This window comes from Musa acuminata, chromosome BXJ2-10 (assembly GCF_036884655.1).
Source record: "Musa acuminata AAA Group cultivar baxijiao chromosome BXJ2-10, Cavendish_Baxijiao_AAA, whole genome shotgun sequence".
In the NCBI taxonomy this organism is placed as follows: Eukaryota; Viridiplantae; Streptophyta; class Magnoliopsida; order Zingiberales; family Musaceae; genus Musa; species Musa acuminata.
The window spans coordinates 34,108,641-34,131,233 of record NC_088347.1 but is presented as its reverse complement, the minus strand read 5'-3'; the positions used below and the strand labels follow the sequence as shown (position 1 = coordinate 34,131,233).

At 44.2% G+C, this 22,593-nt stretch overlaps 4 protein-coding genes, 1 long non-coding RNA gene and 2 other non-coding genes across 14 annotated transcripts; 5 read left to right on the top strand and 2 right to left on the bottom strand.

The window, feature by feature from the left end:
* The first annotated feature begins 1,061 nt into the window (after nucleotides 1–1,061).
* Nucleotides 1,062–1,133, top strand: TRNAP-AGG (transfer RNA proline (anticodon AGG)). Its single transcript has one exon. It is a non-coding gene; the product is annotated as a tRNA-Pro (tRNA).
* Nucleotides 1,134–1,579: 446 nt separating this feature from the next.
* Nucleotides 1,580–1,652, top strand: TRNAA-UGC (transfer RNA alanine (anticodon UGC)). Its single transcript has one exon. It is a non-coding gene; the product is annotated as a tRNA-Ala (tRNA).
* A 2,789-nt stretch (nucleotides 1,653–4,441) lies between these two features.
* On the top strand, nucleotides 4,442–5,560 carry LOC103969228 (non-specific lipid transfer protein GPI-anchored 31-like). 2 transcript variants are annotated; one of them, XM_009382709.3, is made up of 3 exons: nucleotides 4,442–4,880; nucleotides 5,003–5,035; nucleotides 5,190–5,560. In XM_009382709.3, exons 1-3 carry the CDS (start codon nucleotides 4,535–4,537, stop codon nucleotides 5,306–5,308), a joined length of 498 nt encoding a protein of 165 aa, XP_009380984.2. In that variant the 5' UTR covers nucleotides 4,442–4,534; the 3' UTR covers nucleotides 5,309–5,560. The 2 variants fall into 2 exon arrangements, with proteins under 2 accessions (XP_009380984.2, XP_009380983.2); XM_009382708.3 differs by having other exon boundaries at nucleotides 5,175–5,560.
* Nucleotides 5,561–6,451: 891 nt separating this feature from the next.
* On the bottom strand, nucleotides 6,452–9,031 carry LOC135625798 (transcription factor MYB93-like). The gene is made up of 3 exons (XM_065130885.1): nucleotides 8,997–9,031; nucleotides 8,636–8,914; nucleotides 6,452–8,520 (listed from the first exon to the last, which is right to left on the bottom strand). Exons 1-3 carry the CDS (start codon nucleotides 9,029–9,031, stop codon nucleotides 7,842–7,844), a joined length of 993 nt encoding a protein of 330 aa, XP_064986957.1. The 3' UTR covers nucleotides 6,452–7,841.
* A 755-nt stretch (nucleotides 9,032–9,786) lies between these two features.
* On the bottom strand, nucleotides 9,787–11,668 carry LOC108951545 (uncharacterized). The gene is made up of 2 exons (XR_001976003.2): nucleotides 11,531–11,668; nucleotides 9,787–10,030 (listed from the first exon to the last, which is right to left on the bottom strand). It is a non-coding gene; the product is annotated as an uncharacterized LOC108951545 (long non-coding RNA).
* On the top strand, nucleotides 11,650–15,812 carry LOC103969227 (probable protein phosphatase 2C 10). Of its 5 annotated transcripts, XM_065129979.1 has the most exons (7): nucleotides 11,650–11,798; nucleotides 11,868–12,577; nucleotides 13,725–13,957; nucleotides 14,089–14,182; nucleotides 14,261–14,365; nucleotides 15,039–15,193; nucleotides 15,273–15,812. In XM_065129979.1, exons 2-7 carry the CDS (start codon nucleotides 12,550–12,552, stop codon nucleotides 15,411–15,413), a joined length of 756 nt encoding a protein of 251 aa, XP_064986051.1. In that variant the 5' UTR covers nucleotides 11,650–11,798; nucleotides 11,868–12,549; the 3' UTR covers nucleotides 15,414–15,812. The 5 variants fall into 5 exon arrangements, with proteins under 5 accessions (XP_064986051.1, XP_009380977.2, XP_018675144.2 ...); XM_009382702.3 differs by having other exon boundaries at nucleotides 14,089–14,365; XM_018819599.2 differs by having other exon boundaries at nucleotides 13,718–13,957; nucleotides 14,089–14,365.
* A 2,173-nt stretch (nucleotides 15,813–17,985) lies between these two features.
* Nucleotides 17,986–22,570, top strand: LOC135625320 (uncharacterized). 3 transcript variants are annotated; one of them, XM_065129978.1, is made up of 5 exons: nucleotides 17,986–18,364; nucleotides 18,932–19,372; nucleotides 19,449–20,733; nucleotides 20,825–20,971; nucleotides 21,816–22,570. In XM_065129978.1, the coding sequence occupies exons 2-5, from the start codon at nucleotides 19,292–19,294 to the stop codon at nucleotides 22,334–22,336; spliced, it is 2,034 nt and encodes a 677-aa protein (XP_064986050.1). In that variant the 5' UTR covers nucleotides 17,986–18,364; nucleotides 18,932–19,291; the 3' UTR covers nucleotides 22,337–22,570. The 3 variants fall into 3 exon arrangements, with proteins under 3 accessions (XP_064986050.1, XP_064986049.1, XP_064986048.1); XM_065129977.1 differs by having other exon boundaries at nucleotides 17,986–18,392; XM_065129976.1 differs by having other exon boundaries at nucleotides 17,986–19,372.
* The last annotated feature ends 23 nt before the right edge of the window (nucleotides 22,571–22,593 follow it).

Sequence of the window (22,593 nt, the reverse complement as noted above, 5' to 3'; positions counted from 1 at the left end):
GAGCACCGAAGCGCTTGGCAGAGTGTCATCGAGCTCTTGTCATTTGTCCGTGTTCTTTGTGGTGATTCCCTCACCGCCTCTGCCTCCGCAGGCACCTGGACAGGGACAAGTAATCTTTACTGTGGAAAATAGTTCCGGTTCATCCCTGCTCACACTCGATATCTCCCATTGGCTGACAGTGCTATCCGCTCGGGATAGCAAGAGAATGGCCATGACACAGACAAAGGAGAGATGAAACAGCATAGTCTTTCCTCCATCGTCACTTTCTCCCGGTGCAAATAAAGGCGGAAAACGAAAGTGACCGAAGAGGGCCTCCTCATTTCAGATGCCATTAAAGCCACATTACCATGAGCAGGAGGGCTTCAGCTTTAGGCCACAAGCTCCCCAACTCTCAAGGAGATTCTCTCCGATCTTTCTCGGGTCCATTGAAGCTGTCAACCAGCAAGCAGCCATAGATCATGGCCTCCGTATCTCCTTGTCTGGTCTCCTTTCCATCCTACTCGTTATCTCTACGATCGACTTACGTACAATAAGAACCTAACTGTGTTCTTCATGGAAGCAGAGTTTGGCTTGACTACGAGAAATGTTTGTGAACCGTGGTAGCTTTCCATTGGCTCCACGGGGAGGAGGAAAAGGCAAAAGCGCAAAGGATTAAGCTGTGGTTAGACAGAGTATAGTGTTAACACGTGAGGCTGGTTGGCTTTACCAAAGGTGAACTCTTTATCTTGGGGGAGGAGAAAGGGTCTCTAAATCCGAGCAGGTTAAGCGGGCTGCTCAATCTTAAGCTCTGCAACTTTAACTCTACATGAGGATGATATCAGTGGTAGTAAAGGAGTGTGCCCAACTTTAGCTCAGCATCCTCTTTTCTTCTCTTTGGTTTGCAGGTCAGCCTTGCACGAGCACGGCACTACACGCCCATCTGCCTCCCGTGCAACTGTTCTGCGCTCATCAATTCATCGTTGATAGTGGAGGACACCACTCCTCTCCATAGAGAATTGGAACGAAGAAGAAGACAGACAAACTCAATTTATAAAAGATAAAGTACACGGGATAACATTAAAGGGCATTTGGTCTAGTGGTATGATTCTCGCTTAGGGTGCGAGAGGTCCCGAGTTCAATTCTCGGAATGCCCCTTTTGTTACCCTTTTTTTTATGCCCGCGTTTAAAATTGAGATCGTCTTCCTCCCCTCGCCCTCAAAGTCGCAATCTTTAGGGTTTTCCTTGCGATTGTTTTGGTTTTATGCCTACGTTTAAAATTGAGATCGTCTTCCTCCCGTCGCCCTCAAAGTTGCGATCTCTAGGGTTTCCCTACGATTGTTTTGATTTGACTGCTAGTGATATGGGCGTCAAGAGCTGTTGTTTCCGTGGGATTTACGACTCTTATCCTTTTAGAGCCGCCCCTCGGCCTTGCAGGTGCGCAGCCCGAGCATGCTTACCATCAATCAACCTCGCTCGCGGTGACCGCAGCACGTCGTGAAAGCTCGTCCCGTGGCTCGAGGCCGACGCTGCCATCGTCCTCGTTGACCCCAAACCTTGAGATAGTCAAACGTATATCAAACAACACAAGTTTAGCACGAAGGGGGATGTAGCTCAAACGGTAGAGCGCTCGCTTTGCATGCGAGAGGTACGGGGTTCGATACCCCGCATCTCCAATTATTAAACCTTATTTTTTTCTTTTTGGGATCAGATCATAGAGGAGCACTTTGCCGCCGCCTGATTCCATTCATGAACACCATGCGCGAATCTAAAAGCCGGCACGAGCAGTGAAACGTGTTCTGTTTTGTTTTCTGATCAGACCAGGCACGAATCTAAAAGTTCCCACGAGCAGTGCGTCCAAGAAACGTGGTCCGATTTGTCGCATAGCCCACGATGATGGGCCGTGGGCCTAATTTTTACGTCACGATTAAGGACACACTTTCAAATGTCACGAAATGATGCACGCCCAGAAGGATGCCGGATCGATGCCGATAAACATACGACGGTCACCATTAGATCCTTGTTTTTTTCTTTTTGGGATCAGATCATAGAGGAGCACTTTGCCGCCGCCTGATTCCATTCATGATCACCATTAGATCCTAATGCGCGAATCTAAAAGCCAACACGAGCAGTGAAACGTGTTCTGTTTTGTTTTCTGATCAGACCAGGCACGAATCTAAAAGTTCCCACGAGCAGTGCGTCCAAGAAACGTGATCCGATTTGTCGCATAGCCCACGATGATGGGCCGTGGGCCTAATTTTTACGTCACGATTAAGGACACACTTTCGAATGTCACGAAATGATGCACGCCCAGAAGGATTCCCGATCGACGCCGATAAACATACGACGGTCACCATTAGATCCTTATTTTTTTCTTTTTGGGATCAGATCATAGAGGAGCACTTTGCCGCCGCCTGATTCCATTCATGATCACCATTAGATCCTAATGCGCGAATCTAAAAGCCGGCACGAGCAGTGAAACGTGTTCTGTTTTGTTTTCTGATCAGATCAGGCACGAATCTAAAAGTTCCCACGAGCAGTGCGTCCAAGAAACGTGGTCCGATTTGTCGCATAGCCCACGATGATGGGCCGTGGGCCTAATTTTTACGTCACGATTAAGGACACACTTTCAAATGTCACGAAATGATGCACGCCCAGAAGGATGCCCGATCGATGCCGATAAACATACGACGGTCAACAAATATGCGGCAATTAAAGCCACCAACAGACTGTGGGATTAACAATCAGGGACAAATTGATGTACTAAATCAAATGTCTCTTTTGACTTGTGATAAATGCTGGTCAACAACCTCCAAAATCTAAGCTGCTCCACATAATTGGGACTGTTTCAGTGGATAACGCTTGATAGGCTCGAGGGAAACAGAAGTGTTGACTGTGCCAACGCATTTCTTGGATGCTGTTGCTCTCATGTCTTCATATAGACGTATCACTACAGTCTCCATCTCGTACCCGCTATGATGGCTAAACTACTCTGTTTCATGGCAGCTGTGGCCACTTGCTTCTCGCTGGCCTCCGCTACCGCCGACGCGCCGCGGCCTTCCTCGTCTTTGAACTGTTCAGATGCTGGTTCGCACATCAAACTTTGCAAGCCGTATCTGGAGAACGGCGGCCATGTGTTGGAACCTAGTAAGAATTGCTGTGGCGTTGTCTCCGGCATTCACCATCTCGTCCCGGAGTGCCTCTGTGAGGTGTTGAAGGCTTCGGTTCTGGGAGCGCCTGTGAATGCCACTCTTGCTTCTCGTCTCCCTGCTTTCTGCCACCTTCCGCCAGCGCATTGCAGTGGTATGTATGCAGTATTGCCCTCGTTCTTGTTCCTGGTTGCTCTCAGGTTTTTTCTTTCTCCTCACCGTCGTCTTGTTTTCCTTCAACTTGCAGCTGCAGAAAACCTTCGTTCATGTAAGTAGTCTGAGATATTTCAGACATCGTAAGCTCATATGAATCTTGATAGTGTAATCCTAACGATCTATTCGAGAAATGTAGTAACGTCGAAGCTATCTCCGGAACCATCGACATCACCACCGCCATCTCCTGCTCCAGTCACTCCTACACCAGCAACTCCGCCAGCCAGATCACCTCCGAGGACACCACCCAAACCCCCTGTAACACCACCGCCTGCTGCATCGCCGTCAACTCCGCCATCCGCTCCAATCGCTACGCCGCCCCCGAACCCTCCCCCGACTCCAGTTGCTACACCGCCGCCAACGACTCCAGTTGCTACGCCACCGTCTCCAATTGCTACGCCGCCACCAAACCCTCCGCCAACTCCAACTCCAACTCCCTCGCCACCTGCATTGCCAACTGCACCTGCCTCTCCACCTGGCCCTCACTTCCAGCCATCTGCCACACCACCTGCTGCACCACCAGTGTCCTCCGGCGCACTAAAACTTCCGGCCTCGCTTCTTGTACTCCTTGCCAATCTTGCATTCGCCACTGTCGTATATTGCATGTAATTAACCTCTGTGCAGTCTGCTCTTGTCTTCGCTAGCTCAGCTTTAGTTCACGGCAGTCTGATGTAAATACGATTCCCATAAATATCTACTACCGCGTGATGAAATCCATCTTCATGTACTTATTCTTCTTCTTCTCTCCTTCGACGTGAAAGCAGAGTAACCGATGCTACAGCTCTTGGGGCAAACTTGTCCAATTCCAACTGATGTCTTGCAACAGTTGTCCGATTCTGGGGAACTGAAACTTCACCTCTCCGACAGTAATGTATCTCTAACACCTATTTCTGGTCTCAGTTTGCAGATCCTCCTTGTCCCTTATACCACCTCACATGATAATTAAGTGTTCCTGAGACACACCTCCCAAACAAAAAGCCATGCCGTCCGTTACTGTCTCTGCATGGCTTCAAACTCGGTAGCATTTTGCAAGCTGTACTCCAATATAATTCCAACTTTGTCGCATCCGTCCATCATTCCACCCCCTCCCACCATGCCCTGCCCTTTCCTCTCCCGGGTCCCACCTTCAACCTCCAACCCTTTCCTCTTCCTGTAACCTTCTCTTAAAACCTGCAACTTGAATCCATTCCACAGCCATGGCTGGAGCTAAGAGTTGTGCTTGGTTGGCCGTCGTTTGGTGCACTGTGGCCATGCATGGGGACGGGGCTCATGTGAGGGCACCCGCGCCCTCCATGGACTGCTCCTCTGCGCTCCTCTCCCTGGCCGACTGCCTCACCTTCGTGGAGATCGGAAGCACTGAGGCCAAGCCACAAGCACAGTGCTGCTCTGCCCTCAAGAAGGTTGTCAAGGAGGCGGCGGCGGCCTGCCTCTGTGACGCCTTCAAGGAGGGGGCAACCTTCGGCGTCAAACTCAACATGACCAGGGCCATGGGCCTTCCATCTGCTTGTGGTATCTCCACGTCCCACTTCAGCAAGTGCAAATGTGGGTCTTTGATCTCTCTCCATGCAGCAATCTCTTTCACATTTCTCTCTTTCGACATTTGGTTTCTTGAGTAAGTGTTTGATCTGAGAGGAAATTGACTTGATTTGGCTTTCCTCCTGCAGCTGCTGTTGCTGCTAGCCCTGGTGCAGCTCCTGGTATCTACTTGTTCATTTCTTTTCAGATAATATCGATGATCTCTTCATCTAATCATACAAGATATCCGTAGGCAATAATATACGTCTTAACCCTGTCTCATATGGTATTAGTTGGCTACTGATGCATAACGCTCTGCAGCGCCATCTTCTTCAGGGGTGGCCATGGTTCCATCTCCGACTGCTGGGCGCAGCGGCGCCGCTGCTTCGTCAACTGCACCGGTCGGAGGCCTCATCAATGTGGCGATTGCGCTGTTCGTTTATTACTACATCTAGGGAGAGTAGAAGGGGTCTATGAGAGAGGTCTTGAGCGGTGTTGGTCAAGAGTCCTACCTGTTGAGGACTTGCTGCTTCTTGCTGTTGCGTCCTCCACCGTGGTACTGATTTCAGCTTGTTAACTTCTGTGGAATTAGGTTCTGTTCTCAATTTTCTTGCTTGTTTCTTTGCATGGGAGCGTGGTCTGACTACATGCACCAAAGATGTATGATCACTCCTTAGAAACATGAGCAAAGCTGCTGCTTCTTTTCAGGATTTCTAGCCTTTTGTACTCTGCTTCCAGCTAGAAAGCACGGTAGAACAATGATGTTACCCGCTGGGGTGACAGGAAAGAGATTGAAAGGACTAGCTACAAGAACATAGAACAGTAGGTGAATTCAGGGGAAAAGAAGGTATGAGAAGTTGCCGAATAATTCACTTCTTTATGCCTAAATCCAAGTTCTTCGAGATAGAGAACCTCCCAAATCACAGCTTGCCATCATTCCACTATTCTCATCGTTGTGTGATGATTCAAAAAGTTGTTATCTTTAGTTCTATTTTCAGCTCTTCAAGCATAAGTTGTCTTTCTCAGATGGTAGACCATTGGCCTCTTAAACCATTGATCGTGGATTCGAGTCCTGCAGTGGGCGTTTATTGTTTTTGTGACAGGTCTTCTTTCGTAAATAATTGGCCGGCAAAACGGCCCATTTAGTTTACAAAGCGGGAAACAATAATTATAAGTGGAGAAGGGAGAGGAGATGGAGAAGGAACTCGAAGCCATTCCCGCCTCCAAGTCGGCGATCGCTGCCGTCCGTTGCGCTCGGGCTGCCCTCTTGCTCTCCTCCCTTCGATCGTCGCCGCGCTCACTTCGAACGGTCTCCCCCGATGCACCGCCTCGTGATACGGAGGATCTCTTGGTGGGTGATCCCCTAGGTCTTTCTTTTCTCCGTCCTTCACCTTGATCTTGATGTGATCTTTGAGATCCTAATCATCCTCGGCGATTTCTGTCAGAGAAGGGAGAAGTTGCGGCGTTCCGTGGCGGATCTGAGGACGAGGTCGGACCTTTTCGGATGGGTGGAGGTAATCCTTCTTCTTGGTCTCATGGTGTTGCTCACTGTTCTTCTCTGGGTTCTTGTTTTCCATCGGATAGTACTGGTTTAGGCATTGGAACTATGAGTCGAGCGGCAGGAGTTGGGGTAAGTAAGGACTTAGGGTTGTCCCTCACTGCCTTCTGCTATGTTGATTCGCACATCTTGGAAGTGTTCAGATCGATGCAAACGTGAAAAGATTGTGAATAACAAAAGCCAATGGAATATTGTTCGGAAGGTGTTTGAAACATTGTCTGTCGAGCGTCTCTTATGCCTGTATGCATGCATGCTCTGTTGAGTCCATGATATTAAATGTTCAAGATAAGCACATTAAGCATGACTATGTGAAACATGAAGCACTCGTGTCCTTAGGTTTCCAATTATTTCTTATAGGCAAAGGCACATTAGTTTGCTGTTGTAGATTAAGGTAATCGATCTTATACTGCCTTTTGGTTGTTTTTATTTCAAGGTTATAGTCTTTCGATCCACTCTAGAAATGCTTTATTCTTGATATGTTTATATTCAATATAAAATTGCTGATATTTTTAGAATTTATGGGAAATCGGAACTTGATTTAGAAATTACTTCTTGTTCAATTAGAATAACAAGACTGAATTAAAAAAAAGGTCTTTCGTTGCTTCAATTTAATTTCTTTTTTCATATTTTTTAGTTGTAAATGCTAAAAAAATTAGGGTGATAAATCGTCAAATATAAGATTAGCCAGTTATCCTTCGTTATGCTAGATGTTCTTTGTCAAAACTCAGGTAAAATAACCAAAAGGTAGTTCAAATCAATCAGTTTTCCTATAAAATATTTACAGGAATATGTTAAGAAGATTAAGAGACTATTCAGATCAATCATAAATCAACTCCGTATGGAATGTCTGTAGAAATATTTTAGGAAGATCAAAGCAAAGTTCGAATCGATTACCAATATATTTAAAGAAGATTAAGGGATGATTTAAATTAGTTATAGATCAACTCTCATATAAAATATCTATAGTAATATTTCAAGAAGATCATCAAATAGTTCGAATAGGTTATTAACGTATTTTAGAAAGATCAAAGAACAGGTACAGAGGGCTCTAGGATCTAGTACTTGAATTGGCAGGGCAGGGCAGGGCAGGGCAGGGCAGTGCAGAGGGCTTCCAACATCATTGTCTGGAAAAGACCAATATACTGCAAGCAGGGAGGCTGCTCATTACATAGTATTTGAATATGACAACACAAAAGGATCACCACCAAAATAATGACCCATTTTAGCAGGAAGTAGCAGAAGGCGAAACCTTCGGTCTCCTTCACCAGTCTCAAAGTATGGCAGTAATAATTGACACTAGTATTAGTATTACAGAAGTCCACACCAACGTCTACATATGCTTTCGAAAGCTGTGTGCCACACGGTAAATAAGAGCTGCATAACTTCCTATATACAAGGGAAAAAAAAAAACTCATTCATATAGAAGAGCATCATTCAAGAATCTCAGGCCACAAGGAAGAAGGAGATGGACTCCCACCGTAGTTGGAAGTGCTACAGCCAGCCCCATTTCCCCATGAGAAATCGCAAAGCGGAGGAAGAAGAAAGGGAGAAGAAACCTCATGGGCTCTCATGCCGTTCTTCTCTTCCTCGCTGAGCACAACAAAAGAGGATTCCTCGTTGATGGCACTGCCCAATGGCTGCTCAATACTGTATGACATCCCGGTAAAGCAGTGGTGGCGAGCTTGTGAATTAGACGCTGGTGACGGGCCAGGAGAAGGAAAAGAAGAGAGAGATGGAATTGCTGTCTCCAACAGTTTCATGGGTTCCATCGTAGAAATGATGCTGTCAAGGCTGTTCACGTTGCCACTGCTGATACCTACCGTTGCTGAAGGCTGGAGAAGGCTATCGAGGAACTGCAGCGTAGCCAGTGCACGAGCCGCCGCCTGCAGCTGAGCTGCATGCTCTTCCCGCGGTACCCTTTCTAGGAACTCTTCGTGAACTCTGTGGGATAAATGTTGCTGCAGGCCGGCGATAAGTTCTTCTGCCCTTGGTCGGTGTGTCCTGGGATCGACGCCCATGCGGATGAGCTTCTTCTTCAAGCAGGAGTTCCAGAAGTTCTTGATGTCATTATCGGTGCGGCCGGGAAGGTGGGCGGCAATAGATGACCACCTGAGGAGGAAGAACAGGAGGAAAGAGGTAAGGTTCATATACGGTGTTCTCTTCTTTTTGTGTCTGTTTGGATTCCAAGTGATGTCAGGAAAGGGTCAGAAAGCTAAGGTGGTACTTGTTGCCTAGGATGGAATGGAGGTGAACGATGGTGCCCTCTTCTTCTCGGGAAAACTTCTCTCTCTTAATATCTGGCCTTAAATAGTTTGTCCACCTTAGCCTGCAGCTCTTACCACATCTATTGAGTCCTGCATTCAAGCAAACTTTATCATCATTACATGTGTCACAGAAAGTCGATAGATAGAGAGAGAGAGAGAGAGAGAACCAGCTAGTTTGGGGAGGGCTATCCAGCAACCATGGCCATGGTTTTGTATGTACTGGATGAGCTTCTGGTCCTCTTCAGAACTCCAGGGGCCCTTCTTGAGACCATGCTCATCACAGCATGGAGATCTTCCCATGCTTTCTCACTCTAATGTTACAACATATGCTTGGTCTCGATTTGGAAGGCCGTCATTTATACACCCACTTTGTTTGTTGATCTCACTATAGTTTGGAGAGTGACACCAAGAACGAGAAGTCACCAGTATCAACTTCATTAGCGAAACAAAATAGCCACTCTCCTTTGCTACGCCAACAAGCAGCGTATACAAGAACCAAGAGACCTCCAATAAGTGTATATCCATTGCTGGGAAAAGGAAGCTCATGAGATGAGACATAATCAAACCACAGTTTTCTTACATAGCAAGCAGCCTATGATGATCTTTAGGTTATGACAGTGCATTTCCTATTCTGAAGTCTTAAATCTTCCAACATATTCAAAAAGCATTTAGACAGTAGCAATACTATTTTCCATTGTTCATCATTAAAGCTATTAGGACCAGTCCAGTCCATCACTGCATGAGTGACAATCATACAGACAAAAGTAGGTCAAACTTCATGAAAGGATCGTGCCAAGATTTCATGTAACACAACTCTGTTGGAACCTAACCACAAATATTTTGCATGCTAAATGATGCAAATGTGCTACCAGCAGTCTCTTTTCCTTTCGAGCAAGAAAGGCAGGTGAGCTAAGTCAAGTTTCGGAAAAGAGAATATGTCGTATATATGTTTTTTCAACGACAAAGCACACTGCCTAGACAATTTGGCATCCCATTTAAACATCAGGAAATTTGCAAATGGTGATGGAAAACAAGAATTTGCAAATGAACTGGTCAAACCGAAAATCCGAATTGAAACAAAGACCATTCAGTCTAGTTTTCTGGACTGATCTGAAAACTGAACAACTTTCAGAAGCCACACACCATATTAAGTTTCAAACAAAACAAATGTAAATTATATGTAAATACAATCTCTTTAAATGTAACACATATTAAGACCAAATAAAGACATGAAGCCGTCAGTTTAGGTTAATTTGGCTTGAGAATTCCCTTAAATCGGACATCAGAAGATGATGGCGACGCCAACAGGACCCGGGCAGATACTTGTTAACAACCCATGCAGGTTTTTCCTGGTCCTGACAAACGAAGCAGTTAGCTGAATCAGATTCATCGAAGCAAAAGAACAAATGCTAATAACAGCTTGAAAGGTGCCGATGACCAATTATCCAACTATACTTGTGACTAAAGATAGCTTGGTCCCTTTCATGGGACCTAAACATTAATAACTTGTTGCTCTGTGTTCTCTTCTAACGAAGAAGACAAACTACATGAAACCGAGTACATTATTTGTACAATTCCACTAATTAGGAACTATCAATTTGTAAGACGAAACCAATAAAATCAATATATTAATGGATAATACAATCTAACAAGAAGACCCAAGACAAGACAGTTTTCCTCTTGTTATCCCCCTTTGTTATGTTTCTTCTTTTCCCTTGCTTGAAACCATTTGGTGTTTGGGGCAAGCTTCGGAACGACACAAAATTAGGGTTACGACGACGGAGAAGATATTGGCCACCAAACACCTTCTCCCGCTAAGGTCCTGTTCTAGATGGATCAACCACCCTTAACTAACTGAGACCGCTCACAGCACCGGTCAAAATAGCATCATGGTAATGGCACAACATAAATAAATATTAAGCCTCAACTAATCTCTCTACTAGCCAACTACTTGCAGGTTTGCGTTTCGAGGAGGACTATGCAAACTTTTAAGGTTCCGTGAAAAATTGTAATACAAAGACAATTATTTCATCTGGACTACACAATAAGCATCTCTGCATCACATATTAATTAGTTCGTGAGAATCAACAGCTATAACCCCAAAAATTATATAACAAATAGATTTACGATGCAATCGGTACAGCCACATGCGGTAAGAAATGAGAAACCTGTGGATCAAAAGTGAAGATGCCACCACAATCCACAATCTATCCTGAAAACACAAACCCCACAAGCGAACATTTAAACATGCCAGACAATTGAGTCGGGTCAAGATCGGGTTAGACATAGAGCTGCTTGATTAACATTTATCTATGTTGTGCATCTAAAACGAGCCATCATCAACCTCGAACAACCATGAATCATCATCACATTTACATGGTAGTAAAGCAAGCATGCGTGTAACACAAAAAGATCCGGAATGAAAACAAAAGAACAAAAATGAGAGGGCCATGACATGTTTGGCTGCTCCGACACATACTTAATTCAGACATTTGGATGTCTTTGCCCACGCACGCAATGAACATGAGATGTCATCCACGAAAGCAGACGAATAGTTGCTTCATCGTTGACCATAAAGCATGTTCACATCGTTTGCCAATCGACAACGGCATAGGATGCCAAAATCCCTTAAATCAATTGAGTTCAAGTCAATAACAAATACATTGTGCCAGTAAGAGTCTTCTTGTTGCTGTCGTCAATCATTTAATGTCATTCTTTTTATCCGTTTACTATTTAGAAAATGACACCATGAACAGAGATCCTTATAATGATCCCAATGAATCCAATTATGAAGCATATAATATACCAATATATCCTAAATTCTTCAGGAAAAAAAAAGAAGAAGCCAAAAATACCTCATTTGCACAAATGCAAGAGTGTTTGCAGGTCAAAGACGGTCTTCCTCGAGCATAATCACCGATTTGGAGACTGCCGCAAGCAACAGATCCTCCGTTTCCTCTCCATGACCAGAATCTGTTAGCTCCTTATCGATCCCCCTCTTCATAACATGAACATGACATGGTGAGGATCTCAATCCACTGCTGTCCTCTATCAAGATTAAGACTGGAAGGGGCAAGATCTGCGAAACCCCAAGATTCGATCAGTACCTTCCTCGTTCGTCAGGTAAATGCCGCCGCAAGATTCGATCTTTTCCGACAACTGACCCTTCATCTCCTCAACAACATCTTTCAGACGATAAAAAGGAAGCGCCTTAACCAGCGGATAAAAAGGACACTTCTTTCTCGGCGAGAGCTCGGAACCAGCGATTCCCACGGCCTCTTTAAGGCCGGGACCAGGAGCGGCGGCATCGGCGAGGTCGAAGGGGAGACGACCCGAGCGCGACTGCGCACCTATTCTTGGGGCGGTGGTTCTGGTTCACTCGGCCGTAACCCTTCGTCCGGTCTCATCCGCTGTCGCGGGCATCCGTGGTCTGGTCTCGCCACCGGCACGTGCTTTGCACATGCTTTGCGCAGTAACGACAGTGACGTCACAAACAAAGGCGAGTATATTATTAAGTTGATGACATTTATTATTATAATGTGCATTAACTCTCATTGATTAGGAAAAAGTATTTTATTGTTCCAGTAAAGGGTATATATGTAAAACCACAATTATTCTTTATTTACTCATATTACTTTTTCCCTTGTTGGTTGGACGACTTAATCGCCTCCCGCCTCCCCCAAATCGGAGCGTCGATGAGATTCGATCATGGGCGCGTCTTCGCGACGCAGGAAGCGGATTCCTTTTGACAAGACGAGACTTTTACGAGTGGGGATGAGGTCAGAATCGAATCTTGGCAATGGACAAGGATTTGACGTCGAGAATTAAGCTGCCGGTGGTGCTGTCGAAGTCGGGGGTCTTTATGGGGTAGATTATGCTGCTCCAGAGGTTCCTCCTCCCCGGTGAGATGCACTTAGACCTAGTCCTGTAACTTGCTATTCGTCCGTCTGTTTCGATTCTTAGCTTTGTCTGTGTGCTGCCTAGCTCGTGCATTCATGTTCCGACTGGTAGGTGCCTCTTGACCTTCGTGGTGTTCGAATTGAGGGTTCTAGCTTTGATCTTGGCCCCCTTTTTCTGTTTTCTTTCAGTATTTGTTATGTTAATTGTAATAGATTTGGCGTCTAGTTTGTGCTTCTTGTCTAAGCCATGAAATATTTTGCAGAGAACTTAGTTTCATATTTGACCGACAAAATTTTGCTCCTTCCACGCTTGGGCAAAGTGCTTTGATTAACATACTAGCAAATTTTGACAATAAATAAGCTTCAGATCAAAGTTGCAAATTTTGGAGAAGGGTATATCGATGATAATAGCTATGCTCACTTGATGTTGTAAATTGCATAACTTTTTAGATCAAGGCATTAGCAAATATTCTAGTTTCTGAATCTGACAGTTATATAACTAATAGCAAAGAAAACTTTTGAGTAAATACATCGAAGAAGTACCAAAATCTCTCAGACTTTGCTCTAACAACACATTAAGAGAATCTTAATCAATATATCCAGTCATCTACTATAGTCTACCACTGAAAAAGATTTTGGCTGCAGAGTAAGCTCGAAATAATTTTCGGATAAAAAGATCATTCTTTTCGGAAACTTTCAACTTTTTTCATGTCCAAGTGTTAAGATTTTTGTTTTGCAGTCTCATCATAGCTCAACAGGCAAAGTTCTCCAGAATGTGTAATATAGGTTTTACCTGACATGAGATGTAACAGAGGTCTAGACTTGTCTGGATCCAATTTGAATACTTTGCTTGTGTCTGATTTAATTCTTAGTTGTACATATTTCAAGTTTGTAATCTCTTGATTATTGATCGACTGTAGCCCTGGTCTTTTAGATTTTAGTTTGGAACCCACTTAAAATATCTGAGCAGTAGTGATCTTTTTGTTCTCTACAATACAACTTGCAGTTGTCTTCACCCTGGTGGTCTTAATGCACATAGAACACCTCTGTTATTTTTCTGGTTCATAACCTGCATCAGTTCTGCTGAACTTTGGACTTGTAAGCTTTGGCACTATTCTCTGGGCTTAAAAATTCTTTATTTAGTTTGCAGGTTCTTCATCTGATGCTGGTAAAGGGAGAAGTTCTCAAGGTCACACAAAAGTGAAATATGGATTTAGCCTTGTGAAAGGAAAAGTAAACCATCCAATGGAGGATTATCATGTTGCCAAGTTCGTGCAGATGAGAGGACAGGAGCTTGGTCTCTTTGCTATATTTGATGGTCATATGGCACATAGCGTACCTGCCTACTTACAGAAGCATCTATTTACCAATATTTTGAAAGAGGTGCATAAATATTGTTTTCTTCCTTTTAAGTTTCTAGTTGCTAAATGTGGAGTTTACATATCATCAAAGAGGTTAAGCAATTTAGAGCTAGCAAAATGGATATCCTTTTATTTGATTCCCCATGGATACAGGAAGAATTTTGGACTAATCCCAAAGTAGCAATTCGAAAAGCTTATGAAAAGACGGACGAGGCAATTCTTTCACACAGGCCTGATCTCGGGCGAGGTGGATCTACTGCTGTTACTGCAATTCTCATAAATGGTAGGAAATTGTGGATAGCTAATATTGGTGACTCACGAGCAGTTCTTGCAAAAGGTCAACAAGTGCTACAGTTGACAGTTGATCATGATCCCAGCACCGAACGTCGGAGTATTGTGAATACAGGTGGCTTTGTCTCAATCATGCCAGGTACTATAGAGCAACCTATGCCTGAATCACATTGTGCTAACATACGTTCTTGCGATGAATTTCAGTTATATGCTTTATGTCCTTCAATCGAATTCCTTATTATTGTTAATATGTCAGTATGATGCAACATTTTGGGAAATCTTTATGTTGTGAACAAGATTTGAAGGATGAGCATTAGGAACATGTTAAGTATCTGTAAAAAAAAGGAGGATCAAGATCGGCCGGATCTTCTACTCCTCTCCTCATTCTTCAGTGCTTATCGTAACAAGCACGAAGAAGATAGGGGGTGGGAGTGACCTTCCTCTTGTCCTTATCATTTTATCCTACTGCCAAAGGCTTGAACAGAATCCTTGTTACATTAAAACAAAATTACGAAAAATGAGTTGGGATTCATCAGATTCACTAATGGTCCGCACCTGGCATCAGACCAGTCTGTGGAGTCAGGTCAAATGGTCACATTACTTATCAAAAGCATGGATGTTCATTCTTTCTCTTAGTTTGGATGGCCATGCTTCATGCTACCAGTTAGGCTTTGTTAATGAGGTTGTGCACTTGTTTGTTTGTAGAATACCTGTGTTCTATGACTTTAATGTAAAGATGGAAGATATTTTTTATCTTTGTCATTTCTAATTTGACAAGATTTCATATGAATCTTCTTTTTTTGCTTCCTCAGGTGATGTCCCAAGAGTTAATGGCCAGTTAGCTGTTTCCCGAGCTTTTGGTGACAAGGATCTCAAATGGCACTTGCGATCAGATCCTGATGTATGTTGTGTAGATGTTACCGCGGATATTGATCTGCTCATCCTTGCTAGCGATGGAATATGGGAGGTTTTCTTCTTTAATCCTAAACTTTCATACTTGAACAATCCTCTAAGAAAAACATGTATTTACTTGGAATTCCATTTAGGTCATGAGTAATAAAGAGGCAATTGAGATTGCTAGAAAGGCTACAGATCCACAAGCAGCGGCAAGGCAATTAACTACTGAGGCGTTGGAAAGAGACAGCACAGATGACATATCATGTGTTGTCATCCAATTACAGGCGTAACTAACACTTCTATCGGTCAATGATCATCACATTAAGGGAAATCATCGATGCTGCTTCATAAGGTTCTCACAAGTTGGAAATATCTAAAACTTTGGCTTTCTCCAATCGAAGAAATTGAAAAAACACAAGTGACAGTTGTTCCATTTGGTATCACTTGTAAATGCATTCACGCTTGTTGATGAGTGTGACATTAATTGACTCCTCGAATGCATTTGGTGAACAGGCAGACTGGCAGACCCTTCTGGAAGGCTTGAATCACTTCAGTTAACAATTTGGTGGGATCTCTTGCCTTCTTTTTCTTCCCCCTCCTTTTTTGTCTGCCTAGCTACAAGAAGAGCTTGGAGTGTGTTACCCTGTTGGTAGTGTTGCTGATAATAATAATCTTTTCCTTGTCGTAAACCGTCGGAGCTTTTACATTTTAGTATAGTACATCTGGATGCACTCACTCTTGTGAAGAAAATGAGGTCTTTGGTTTTTGAACAATTGAAAAGGAATAATGGTCAGTGCTGAATAGTTTACAAGTAATGTTTGTTGATCTTGTTTCAGCATACTAGGATAACTTTGAGACTGATGATAACAAGAAACTAAGATGGTGTTTGGTTCATTGGTGGGGGCTATAAATAAGTTGCATTAAATTTGGAGAAGCATGATGAAGTATCAACCTTTGTTTACTATATTATTGTACAAGATAGATTTACTGATTATTATGGTCTGTACTGCAACGATTATTATCACCCCACATGTCAAGGAAGTCCACAGGTCAATCAATTGTGCCAAACTCCTCCATGTTATGCATCTTCATGTGCATAACATGCAGAGAACAGAGTAGGGAAGAATTTTCTGGACTTGAAATTGCATAACATGCTCCCACAAGAAGCCATCACAGCATTCAGCAGCTCTTGAGGCCTCCAAAAGTCATCACCATGGAGTGAACAAGAACTGCCATCCCCACACACAGCTTGTTGCAGTGTGAACAAGAACTCCATAAGTCGATCCTCATTTGTCCACACCTTTGACCCAGACCTTTAAATCACACTGTGAGCTTGATAAATGTGCATTGTCTCTTAGCCAAGAATCCAAATGACATTGGAAGACAGTAGCAGCATGTTGAATGACACAGAAACACTGTGAAGTCAGAAGGCCACAATAAAACTGGTCAAAGTTGTCAAGCAATTGCAAGGAGACAAATTGAGATGCACATGTATGACAAATTGGTTTACTGATGCAGCACATAGTCCTTGGAAGTGCCATTAGCCTTTATTGCCACAACAGTTAGTAAGTGTTCATCTCACTCTGTGAGAAACATTCATGGAAGATGAGCTCTACTCTACATGAAAGAAGACTTCCTTTCTCTATGCAGATCTAAGGTGCAAGATGTTTTTCTTGTGTGTGTGTGTGTGTGTGTGATGAAGGCTCCATCAACTACATGTTTTGCTTGTCTAATTATTGAGGCTTGCTAGATATTTTCTCACGGAGCTCAACTCACATGGTATGATATCGAGTGACTTGCAGGGGAAGAACACCACAAGTGTACATGGTTGGCATTGATCACCTGCAATCTTCATCCTTAGCACATGGACCCAATCATCCCTTGGGAATGGGGTTGTCACCTCGCAGTGGCCAAGAACGAGGAGCAATTCTGCAAGCAACATCAAGAGATGCAGATGAGACCAAACCATTGAGATGATTCTTGATAGGAAGAACCAGTTGAATGGATAGGAACCTGGCAGCTCCACCCCCACTTGCACTATTCGAGTGTCCCTTTCTGTAGTTCTGGATGAATACTGGACCACCTCTTTGCATGGATTTAAGACTTACAGGTGTGTCCCGAATCAATTGGAAGCCAGGCGTTTGTTTGATTGACGCAGTGATTCAGATAGGAAAGAGATGGGCACTGCTTCTGGATTTGGCCCCTCCTTGAATCGGTGATTCCTCGTTGCAAAAAGGACAAGCAGCCCGTCTCCTCGATTTTGCTGGAGACGCTCGACTCTCACCCTCATCTATTTTGGGAAGGCACCGGGACTACATCACAAGGACCGCCACTGTAGTACGGTTTGGTGTTGGAGCAGATACCGAGAGGAACAAGACAGAGGAAGGGCAGGGTGGAAAAGAAAGTCATGGTGAGTTCCCAGTACAACGACGACGTGACAACGGAATCGTCTCGTTCTTATACCCACGACAATCTGGTTCCGTAACTCGTTTGCCGTGAAGGAGATGCGTGAGACTCGAGGAGGCTGCGATGGCTACAGGTGCCCGTACATCGACAACACAGCAATCGCGATGCGGTACGACACGCCGCAACGCGACAGACATGGAGGCCGACAAGCATTTCTGTCGTCTGTTCCGACTCTCTCTTAGATCACGAGATATTTGGACTTGGATTACACCCAAGGGGATTAGGCTTGTGTCGTGCTTTGACACTGATGGCATTCATGACATGGAAACTTTTGAGAGGCACCGCATGATTCAGCCTGTAATCAAAGGAACGGCCACAGTTGTGTTTCCATCGCGCGTTTGGCTCCTCTCGCGGCAGCTGCTGCCTATTTCTTGCCGCTTCTACCACGGCCTCTCCTCCCCCACACAACCTCTCCTCCTCCCCCTTCTCTTCCTCCACGAGCGGCACGGCGGAGCCACATTCTCTCTTCCGTCTCCTCCGCTCGTTTTGATCTTTCCTACCTCCATCTCCGGCTCTCTTTGTATTAAGATTGTTACGCCTCTCTGTGCTCGAAACATGTAGCTTCCCTGATAATCTTCTCACGCTCTGGTTTCTGACGTCCCGTAGAGTTCTCCGGTGGTGTTTCGTTGCGGGCCATTCTTTCATCTCTTCTTTGAGATTGAGAAAGGAGGAGTAAAGGTGGGATTTTGATGAGATTGATGGTAAAAAGATTGTTCTTTTGCTTCGTTCGTGGCTTCTATTGCAGTCGAGGTCGAGGTGGAGGCCGATCTAGATTGTAAGCGCATCGGAAGCTTTCTTCTGTGGTTCGTGTTTCTAACCAATAGGTCTTCTCGTGTTTGGGATTTATTCTGTTTCTGAACAAAGAAAAGGAAGATAATGTGATCTTTTTCTTCCTTAGTCTTCTGGGATTAGGGAAAAAAGGGCACCGGGAAGAACACTTCCAAGCTTTGGCCATGAAAACCGATGAGGCGTTGCCATTGGTTTTCCAATGCTTCCAAAATTTCAGCTTTTGAATGTTCTATCTGCTCATTGGTTTTTTAATGCTTCCTTAATCTTTCATCTTTTGCAATATGATCTTCTTTGTGTAAACGGAAATCCTTCTCTTTACCCATGGATTCCTTGTACTTTGGTGATCCAGAATCTAATGGAGGAATGCTTTTGTTGCTTTCTCCATCCGCTTTTGGATCAGGATCAAAGGCAAAACAGTGATATTTAACCAAAGGGAAAAGGACAGTTTTAGAGCAAAGATCGAGCTTTTCCCCCTCCTTCATCTGTGTTTATGGATTTGGGGTTTGTTAGATTCAAAGATCTAATCTGTTCCTTTCTTTTTTGCTCTCCTAAGGGCTGATACTAAACAAGAATTCGGGAGGGTTCTCAGCTGGTATCAGAGCTGTTCTAGATCACTCTGGCCGTCACTGAGGTACCATCCTCTCGCACCTTGAGAAAGGTGTGGGCTCAGGAGGACGCGCTCTTCCCTCTACTCTCCATCCCAATCTCCACTCTCCTTATTGTCTGGCTTCTCTGTCAGATGGTTAATGGATCGCCGGTCGACAATGGCTAACCCGTAAATTCATTTCAGTAGATACCACCTACCAGTCCTTCGTCGTTTAAGCTTCTTGTAACCCCATCGAGTCTGGTAGCTGTTCTTTAGAATCATAAGGAGAAGGTACTTGTCAAACGTATCAGGGATCTTGTGTTGTTGATGAGTTTCTTGATCTCGGTAAAGATGACAAGAATCAGTTGCTTCCCTGCTCTTCTGATTGGAAAGAAGAAGAAATCCAAAGTGAGCACACATATTCGGATTTAATTTTTGCCGATTTCTGGTGCTATTTGGTGCTCATTTGACTTGTTACTTGCAGGAGTCCTCAAAGATTATTCATCCGAAAAAGGAGAATGGCAATGGAGATTTTTCAGTCGAGCCAGAAGAATTCATCTATGCATCTATCGAGAAGGCAAGAAAGGAGGCATCTTTCGAGGACTCTGTGTCAGTAAAAACTCGGGTGAAGGAGGTCCCTTCAACCAATGTGAAATTGGTGAGGAACGGCAAGAAGGATGAGGATTTGGTTCAAACCGATGCGACGATTGAGGCAGCTTATGAGGGAGGTGATGAACATGATGATTTCTTGTCGATGAAAAGAGATTTCTCTGACTTCGATCTCCAGGCCCTGGCAGAAGAAAAGGGTGAAACCACTTGCCACGGTTTGCATCAAGAATTGAGCAATGGTGGATTGGAGAACGTATCTGAGAATCTCGATGACATCACACCCGAAGTAATGATCCAGAGTGGGCATGTAAGTGATCCAGGGATGGACCGGACCACTGCTTTCTGGGGGTCTCCGATGTTGATGCGCTCATGCTCTAATATTGAGACGAAGAGAGCTATTAAAATGTTTAGGTCCACAACCAATGCCCGCTCGTATGATGATGACCTTCAAAACTTATCTGGAAATTTCCTTGGAGAAGCACCAAAGTCAATCCCAGGCAGCCCGACATCAGTAATTACCTCATGGAGTGCCGATAAAGTGATGCTAAAGAAGAGGTCTTCGAGTCAGGTGCTTCCTTCAAGAAGTAGGAAGCTTTGGTGGAAGCTTTTTCTATGGAGCCACAGAAATCTTCACAAGACTTGGTCTTCGAAACCAGAGAGGAATGTCGCCGTCGATGATGCTTCCAATCAGAAAGATGGTTATTGCTCTGATACACTCGAACCAAGCTGCGGTGCTGATTTGAAGAACAAGAAAGCCGTGGAAGAATCTGGCATTAGATGTAGGAATGGTGCATGGCCTCCGAACCAGTGGGTTGCTTTTTCTCCAGAATCTTCTTCTTTCGATAGAGTCAGTGCTTGGGTTCACGATCTTGATGACAGTCCATTCTGCCCAATCGAGGATGATGAGAACGAAGATGATGAAGCAGCAGCAGGGTCTCAGACACACCCAATTTTTCTGGAGACCGGAGAATCATCCAGCAAAAACTGCGCTCGAAATTGCCGGCGTGCAGCAGAGGAGGTCTTGCAGGCCAACAACATCATCCAATCTCTGAATTCACTTTCCTCAGTGGCTCACATTGCCAGCATGGGCTTAAAGGTCATACCAGCAATTTCAGTTTTCACCAGCCTCCGGTCAGTCAATTTATCTGGCAACTTGATAGGTAAAGAATTGGCCACTTAATTGTGTAGATGAAGTAGCAACTCATTTCTCAACCATGGATGCTTTACATGACTTGTCTCATGTTGTTGCAGTTCACATTTCGCCTGGATCTTTACCCAAGAGTCTCCACATGCTCGACTTGTCAAGGAACAAGATTGCCACAATCGAAGGACTCAGGGAACTGACAAGGCTTCGCGTTCTTAATCTCAGCTATAACAGAATCTCGCGAATAGGTCATGGTAGGAATTCCTATCTTCATAACTTTGTTGTTGGATTTGCTTGTGGTGTCCTTTGACTTGATTTACTTCTGCACAGAACAGCAGTTTGAGAAAATGGGTGTTTTATCCACATTAAATTACATGGGGTTTTAGTAAATAAGTCATTGATCTAAAACAAATGTATCTTTTTAATGATCCATAGCTGAAAGAATTCGAGCGATCGGAAAATGCGAATTCTTTAGGGAAATTTTGCCTGTCAGTAGATTCTGAGTTCTGTGGTGCATGATTTAGGCATGTGCTTCTCTTCCAGTATCATAATTATGACTCTTTTGTTTTGGTAGCAGATATCTGTTAAGGTCAGTTATCTGCTTGAGACACTGAAGATTCTCATTCGGAATGCGATAAATTTGTCCCATTGGTATGTTAGCTCACCACACTAGCAATAGATTTCATCTCCTAATAGATCAGTTGGGAATAAGGTGGTCCAATTGGTATTTGCAAGTCTTTTCCTTTTTGTAATTTGTAGCTTCTATTACAACATTATGACTTAGTACTCAACTCACTGTTTATTTTGACAAGAACACAAAAATCTGTAATGCATAATAATGAATCTTGTTTGAATTTTCCATAGTTTGGATGTGTTGGTGATACAACTTTGGGTTGAAGGATATGTGGATGTCATGTCAGATTGTCCGTAAAGTTATTTGAGGTGGTGGGTAAGAACAATATCTAGTTGTATTCAACTGCAAAAGAACACAATTTCAGATAAGATGCTAATGATCTGAATTGAAATGCTTTCATCATGAACTTAGTAGTAGAAATGATATTGTCTGGGAATTGAAAGGTTCTGTGGATGCTTTTACAGGGCTGTCATACTGTACTCTAATCAAGCAGCTGTATCTGGCCGGGAACAAGCTTAGCGGTGTTGAGGGACTTCACAGGCTTCTGAAGCTCACAGTTCTTGACCTGAGCTTCAACAAGATAACCACAGCAAAGGCATTGGGCCAGCTTGTTGCCAACTACAACTCCCTGTTGGCCCTCAACCTGCTTGGGAACCCAATTCAGAGCAACATCGGAGACGACCAGCTACGTAAGGCAGTCTGTGGCCTCCTCCCACATCTAACGTATCTGAACAAGCAGCCTATCAAGCCGCTAAGGGCAAGGGAAGCGGCAACCGACAGCGTTGCCAAGGCTGCCCTCGGAAACAGTGGCTGGGGAACACGGAGGAGGGCGACCAGGCGAGTTGGCCAGGTCTCAACTAGTTCAGTTAAGGGCATGACCGGCGAGGGAAGCAGCCATAGAGGTGCAGGTAGCGGCGGCGGGAACAAGAGCAGCAGACATCGATCAAAGAGCAGGCACCAACACTCCATTTCTACAAGGAAATAAGCGCATCGAGCTTGTGGGTTTCCAAAGTATCAGACCTTTATGAGATCCACGCGTGGACCAAATCTAAAGATGTTATTCGACAGATTTTAGGCCTAAATTAAGGATTTGATTGCAGTATGGTAACACCATCGGAGGTGCATGTGAAGAACCCAAAGTCACATTCTTGGAACTCTGTCAATGTTGTTGTTCCATGTTCTGTCTCCTGTACAGCTATAAATTCTTTTGTTTGGTAGACATGCATGTTGTTTGATCTGAGC